General features: G+C 35.1%; 1 protein-coding gene across 8 annotated transcripts in view; it reads right to left on the bottom strand.

The window, feature by feature from the left end:
- Nucleotides 1-7,646, bottom strand: part of LOC116851158 (putative fatty acyl-CoA reductase CG5065) — a 16,437-nt gene extending 8,791 nt beyond the window's left edge. For 3 of the 8 annotated variants that reach the window (XR_004379531.1, XR_004379530.1, XM_032830286.1), the window contains exons 1-4: nt 2,460-3,440; nt 1,397-1,567; nt 880-1,019; nt 206-334 (exon numbers count right to left, since the gene is read on the bottom strand). Coding sequence is in view for 6 of the 8 variants with exons in the window: in XM_032830286.1 (XP_032686177.1) it covers nt 206-334; nt 880-1,019; nt 1,397-1,481 (354 nt within the window). In the remaining 2 variants the exon portion in view is untranslated. The other 5 variants (XM_032830285.1, XM_032830284.1, XM_032830288.1 and 2 more) reach the window with 5 other exon arrangements.
- Nucleotides 7,647-7,785: the final 139 nt, after the last annotated feature.

Genomic DNA, 7,785 nt, shown 5'->3' with positions numbered 1-7,785 from the left:
TATATATATATATATATATATATATATATATATATATATATATATATAACTATATATATAGAAAGCATTATGTGCTATTGAATATCGCTGCTATATTGTTCTATTAATGATTTCGTTTACTAAGTTGCCATTATCATGAATTTTTTTCCAATTGTACGATAAAGGCAACTGTGCTCGCGAGAGGAATTCGGAGAGGATCACTCACTTCATTTATTAATAGGTTTATGTCATTTTTCTCAAGTCCTAGGTCCTTTTCGTCCAATTCACCGACCTGCACGAGCGGCACGACTTTGTCACGAAAGTTGGGCATCTCCTCCCTTACTCGATCGAACAGCTATGGATCATTATCATAACGCTATGTAAACATATACTGTGACAATATCACAAAATTTAGACGTCATTATTTATTATTTATGCTAGAAATTATTTACTGCTGGGAATTACTTAAACTTTCGAAGTGATTTTCGAAAGCTACTCACCATTCTCTGCCGCTCACTCACTAAGTCATGCAACTGACGTTCGTGGAATTCCTAGCATCAAGAGTGTGAATAATTATATTAAAAAAAAAAATGTGAGTAATAATATCTCATGGCTCATGTAAAATTTATTATCATATTATCATATTATAATCTTATAAATCTGATACGTCTCGGTTATATAATAACTATTCGAAATTTTATGCGTAAGAAATTATTTTTGATCAGATTCTTCCAGCTATTAAAAAGCCCCTCAAATATGAGGCGATTCAAGTGCCTGAACGTTATAAATGTCAGCTGCATGGCTCGCCAGGCAAACGGGAGCGACAAGAGGTGATATAGACGTACTCTTTGAAAATCACTTCGAAAGATCATGTAATTCCTAACACTCATTTATGCTTACGGGACTCCTGAAGATTTCGTCCAGTCTGCTCATAGCGCTGTTGTTTTTTTTCGATCGTATCATCATGTATACCTTAGAGATGTCAGGACAACTTCGCAGCAATTTTTCAATCAAGACTTTCCCGAGGAATCCAGTTCCTCCTAATTATATTGATTGGTTATGTTAATTGTTAGAACTGGTTTTTGAGTTGATGTCCGCTGTGGATTCATTTCCAACTTTTTGTAAACATTTAAATTCATTTCTTTAAGAAGAGAAAAAATTTGAAACTGTTAATTAGGTTAATGTCATTCAAGTATTCACACTGTCAGGTTTCATGTTGTTGCTCTCCTTGAAGAAATCTGCTATAACGATATGTTATAACGTCAGGAACAAATTCACAAAAAATACGGCAGTAACTCGGAATCCAAATCGAGTATTTTTCCACTTCACCAAAACTTCGATATCAGTATGTTTGTCAATTATTATTTAACATTTTAGTTTATTGATCGCGTAAAATAATAACTTGTACAATACATACCTGTAATGAAGATCGACTGGTTCGCGTAGAATATTTGTATTGGTGTTTCCTGAATCTTGATGTTGTTGTTCTCGTAATGTACCATTTTAGATTAATTGGTTTTAAGAAATAGTCTGCTCCTTCTGGTATGCTGCGTGAAGTAATACGCGTGATTTCAATGTTGGCTGCGATCTACGAATGTATGAAAACACTAGCTTCACTGCGATAAGACGATTATTATCTAACACTCATTAAGCAAACTTTAAAACAATTGCAATAATGTCGTTGCAGTTTAAACCACAACATCTTTAATTAGTACAGATATTATTATATGATTATGATCTTTCGGACACGTTGCAGCAAAAAGTGGGACTACACTTTTAGGCTTTGAAAATGTTGTCGTAACCATTTGGCTGCACAGCTATTTTGCTGTAAAGAGCTCCTGACATCTTACAGCATCTTTACAGTAAAATAACTGATTAGCAAGACTGATTAGCTGACAGAAAAATGAATGTTTTCTATGCGTAAATTCAGATTTTCATATAGAAAGATGAGAAAACCCACTCTTATGTGTCCATTTTTCGTTTCAACGTTCAAAATTTTAAATCTTTGCAGAGAGGAATTATTCTCTTGTCAAAATATGACCTCAAACAAATAATCGCATTTATTCTGCTTTATAAACGTTGAGATATTAGATTTGGTTTCTAAGTTTGAGCCGCGTGGGTTCTTTTTCGTCTGATTACGACGTTTCGTGAACATTGAACTTTGCTTTATCAAATTTATTGCTCAAGGTGGAACGACCTGACGACCCGATGGCATCATCCACCATCCTTCGTTGTTCCTCCCTGATGAAGCGGACTACAAATGTCACGAAACGTACTAAACGTTGCGCTTGAACTTTTATTTTTTTACCATTGTATTTTCCGAAGAGGACACAAATCGGGTTGAAACGTAAACTGATGTAACCGATATTGTAGTCTTTGTAATACGTTGTATTACGTTGTAATATATTGATTGCACTTTTATACCTGTGCCTGGCTCTTAAATGCTCTTTCCTTTCATCTACTTTTTTTAATTAACTCACTTTATTGGTCGACGTTGTCCAAACGTTCAGAGCCGCTCGAGAAAAGTATCTCAAAGATACCTTTCACAGACGTTCTACAACAGAGCTCGATGCACTTTACGGCCGATTTTTGGGAGGCTCCAACTCGCGTTGTTCCTATTGTCTTGTTACACCGCGAACAGCCTACGAATCGTTTGAGCAACTACGCAAGGAGAACAACGCGAGAGAGAATCTCTGACAAATCGATCAAAAAATGTACCGCTTGCCGAGCACTATTCTATAAGAAGCGCCACAATCTCTCCGACGTGGTTCATTATTTTACGATAAGGAAATTGACCTACGCAAACGACAACATGTATGCAATGTAATTCACCGCTTGAATAAGGAGGATCAGCGTCTACAGAACTTTAATATGAAAGACTGAAATACTTAGACGATCATATTACTGAGATTAAATTTGCGATCGTAAACTTCAATGTCGCACGCTTCTTCAGCTAATCCCGAAGTCAATGTACGAAGTTTTGTAATTCTGATAAATGTAATGCCTTTTTATGTCTTGAGGTGTCAGGCTAACAGAACTGTGCTAAATATATACGCTATATATAATATTTACGTATTACGCACGTCATATATAAGATATAATGTGTTACACATTGGCTATTTATGTCAATCGTATCTTACATAAGCGATAAACGTACTCACATCTTCTACATAATTGATTACGAGCCATGTTACTGGATAAATATCTGCACTATACGAATTAAAAAAAAAATACATGACAAGAACTTATCATATGTCCTTATACATGTATGGTGTTTCTATTTGTTTCCGGCAATGAAATGAATTGAAAATTAATGAAATAAATTTCAACTCTATTGCATACAGCAAGTGGTAAGGATCACCTCGTATATTATGTACAAGCACGTGCATCATATAGAAATATATTATAAAGATCAAATGTAAATATGTGTATGTGTGTGATATTCTAATTTAAATTATAGCATGCGTCGTTGCGAGAGAGTTAAGATGATTGTAAAAATATCAAAGAATTTCATCTAAAGAAATATCAAAGACATGTACAAAATTGTGTAGAACGATCTAAGTTCATCAGAGAATTATTTATAATACAATATAAATATATTTTAATTAAAAAAATTCGTAAAGCAAAAAAACGATATGTCATAAGTTACAGAAGTTATATTATATAACATAATTACGTAACGTTATGATATTATAATTATAATATTTTATTAAATAATTATATTTGCAAGTAATTATAAATAAATAATTATAAATAATTTCATAAGTATCGTCATAAAAGAGCTCGTGTAGCAGTAAATTAGCAGCTCAAGTTTGTGATCGTTTCGTAGTTTCTAATTGTTCATTGTAAGTTTGTAACTTTAATCACTTGAGCATAAAATACTTTGAAGTAAAAGCGTTGTCGAGATTGCCAAAAACGAAATATACTTCAGATTCGTAAGTCCATTTATGAAAGAAATAATCTTTTGAAGCGATCTGACTTCAAAAAAATATCCAAAGTATTAGGACCTTAACTTAGTTTCCGCCCTCAAATGTTAGATGGCAATGCAAACAGTTCTAGTAGTCATTACTAACGAAACAGGTAGTTTGTGATTAATTTCGACATTTCTCGATAACATTCAGTCAGCATACACAATTATTTTCCTAAACAACAATTTCTTTTGCTTTGTGAAAAATGGAACGCGATAAAGTGTTTTTTCGACATGTGCTTTTGCACTATTTTGATTTGAAAAAAAGTGTAGCAGAAGTTCATCGATTACTTGAAGAAGGTTATGGTGATCGAGCTCCATCACATACAACATGTAAAGAGTGGTATAGACGATTCAAAAGTAATGATTTTGATGTCAATGACAAACCACGCTCAGGACAGCCAAAAAAATTCCAAGACGATGAATTGCTAGCATTATTGCATGAAAACTCGGCTCGAACGTTACAAGAACTTGGAAACGAGCTAGGAGTTACTGAAGCAGCTGTTTCCAAACGTTTACACGCCATGGGAAAGATCCAAAAGGAAGGAAGATGGGTACCACATGAATTGTCTGAAAGTGCCATTCACAACCGTTTCAATATCACGGTTTCGTTGCTTGCCAGGCAAAAAAAGAAGAGTTTTCTGTGGCGTATTGTGACTGGCGATGAAAAGTGGATCTACTACGACAATCCCAAACGCAAAAAATCATGGGTAGACCCAGGACAACCATCAACATCGCAGCCAAAACGGAACATCCACGGTCATAAGGTAATGCTTTGCATTTGGTGGGATCAGCAAGGAGTGCTGTACTACGAACTGCTGAAACCAAACGAAACTGTTACTGCCGATGTCTACAAATGTCAATTGAACAAATTGAATGATGAGCTGTTGCGAAAAAGACCAGCAATAGCGAGTAACAGGCGCAAAGTTATTCTCTTACACGATAACGCTCGGCCACACACTGGAAAAACCGTCAAAGAAACACTGACGCAGCTCGAATGGGAAACTCTTCCTCACCCAGCGTACTCACCAGACATAGCGCCTTCTGATTACCACTTGTTCAGATCGATGCAGCACGGCTTGAGTGGTACACGCTTCCGAAATGTTGAAGAAGTGCGAGAATGGGTGGACGAATGGATTGCTTCGAAACAAACATCGTTTTATCGAGATGGTATCGCCCAGTTGCCAGAAAGATGGCAAAAAGTTGTAGAAAGTGATGGAAAATACTTTCATTGAAATAATTTAAATAAATTTTTTACAATAAATGCTTTTTCTCAGTATTTTTTGGGCGGAAACTAAGTTAAGGTCCTAATAATTTTCTTTTATAATAGTAATAAGGTCATTAAGAACTAAGTGCTGATGTTCGTGCAAATGTAATATAATTAAAGAAATGTTAAATAACAATTGACCCACATACCGATACCGAGGTTTGGGAGAAATACTCGATTTAGATCCCGTATTACTGTCACATTCTTCGAGGATTTGTTTCCGACTTTCCGCGAACATTTCAATACTCTTCTTCAAAAAAAGGAACAACTTGAAGCTTAACGGTGTCAACATTTGGATGACATTGACCCAATTAACAGTTTCAGTTCGTTCTTTTCCTTGACAAAATAAATTGAAATGTTTACGAAAAGTTGGAAACAAATTAATGATGGATATAACATCAAGTCGAAAACCAGATCTAGCGGTTGACGTAATCGGTCAAACGATAATGGTCGAATATGATTAATTAGGAGGAACTGGATTCCTCGGGAAGATCTTGATTAAAAAATTGCGAAGTTGTCCTCCCGGGAAAAAAAAGTGCAGATAAAAGCCAGATATGGATTTTGTCCAGATCTGATCAGATATAATCAGATATAATTCAGATATGATTCAGATCTGCCCATATATAATCATATAATTGTATATATGATTGTGTATCATAATGTACAAATTTTCTTTAATTAATATCTAAAAATCTGTGTGGTCACTTGCAAAATGGTAGAGGACTTTTTTGTTCAGTTTGACTTAATGTATAAGTATACGACAGTAGACGGCGCCACTGCAGCTCTTCTACCATATCGCGCGTGATCATTCACCAATCTCCTTTAATTATTCTTTAATTATTCTTTAATTATTCTTTAATTATTTCGACTGTTATAGCGAATATCGCAAAACGATATGGGACTTTTGTGTTCATCTCAATCCGCTCTATGTCCTCACGAGAGATTGTGAAGGTGATACGGGATACTCTGTATATAGATACATATAGATATGAAATAAAGACGATCGTCAAATAGAAGCTAACATGATACCGCTATGATATATTGATACATATACCGCTGTATATAGATATATGAATATGCAAGTGTGTGTGCTACGTTGTCATTTCAATTTTCTTACACATAAACGGTGTGAATGCTACGTTGCCGATATTCGCATTCTCTTCGAAATAAGATAAACGTCCTAGTGATTGAACGTGTACCGATAATTGAATTACTAATAATATACTTGTGTTTATTAAGATGCTTATCAATAAATAAAACAAAATCACAAAGTAACTAAATATTTCTTTTCATTTATTATATTGTTTTGTATATTGAAAAGCATTTCAACAAAGAAAAATACAAAACCAGTATGTCAATCATTGGGACATGTATGTTCGACCACAGGGACGTTTACTTTAGGCTTTCGCCGCTTTTCTAATGAATCCTTCAATCAATTCTTCATTCTTGTGTACTGGGTAAATCAAAGAAAGAATTTTTTCGAGAAGTGTGTTGTACTCATTGTTACGTTCTGCACGGACGTAAGTCATACTTATCTTTCCTTCTTTCTGTTGACACCCGACAAACAGTTCCAAATCATGAACGGGTTTTCCAACCTCCACAATAAAAATTCCAACAATAATCCCAGATAACTCTAAAAAATACGGAACTAAAAACTTCCTAATCCTCAAAGCATATTCCGCCGAATTTTATCCATAAAATCAAAAGAAGCCGCCGGATAACGAACAAAAGTATTTGTTATATTTTCCAACTTGCATCATTCTCTCTCGCCCTATCCAAAGAAAGAGAGATATTCCCTCACTACCTTTAAAATCCTCCAATAACAACCTCTTTTAAACATACGATTTTCTCCACCCACAACCCCAGCCAAAGAAATCTTCTTAACTCTATCTCCTCACTTATTACTGGCTGCAACGTTATCCCATACCTACCTCCTTTAACAAATCCAACATCTAGTATCCCAGAAATTTCACATTTTTCTACCAAACCATTCTCAGCTGATACCTTATAAAACTGCGACCTCGCGACGCGAGCTCACTCTCTTACACTTCCTATCCGTTACATACTTGGCACCGAACACTGTTACATACATTCGAATATTTCTATTCGTATACAAGGGCTTTTGCCACGACCGAGTGATATATTTCTTTCTTTCCTCCGCGCAAATTTTCGATATTTTCGCGAGTTTTGTGAGAAGCTTATCCTAATCGAGTCAGTGCAACCCGCCAAGCTTGGAGGGTCTCTTGGAGTCTCACCACCCACGAACTGGCCGAAGTCATCAGGTGTTTACAACCCACATTTTGGTACAAAAGTTTTCCACCGCAAGTAATTTTTTATTTTGGTCTTTTTTTTCGTTATTCCTGCCGCGTTAATTAATTGTAATAATAAACCGAAATAATAGAAAGCTCTTTTATCCTCCCACAATCATATTAATATTAAAAAATAATATTAGTATTTAATAGCACTAAGACATCCGTGCTTGCTCCTTGTGTGCCGTTACATATCTCACTATTAGTTTATTTATTCAAGGAGTTTTCTATTGTTTATCTTAAGCATCGGCAGGAAGATGCTA

This window comes from Odontomachus brunneus, unplaced genomic scaffold (assembly GCF_010583005.1).
Source record: "Odontomachus brunneus isolate Ranch 3 - 2012 unplaced genomic scaffold, Obru_v1 Obru_scaffold_167, whole genome shotgun sequence".
NCBI lineage: Eukaryota > Metazoa > Arthropoda > Insecta > Hymenoptera > Formicidae > Odontomachus > Odontomachus brunneus.
Note: the sequence above shows the minus strand (reverse complement) of the source record. Positions and strands in the feature narration are given on the sequence as shown.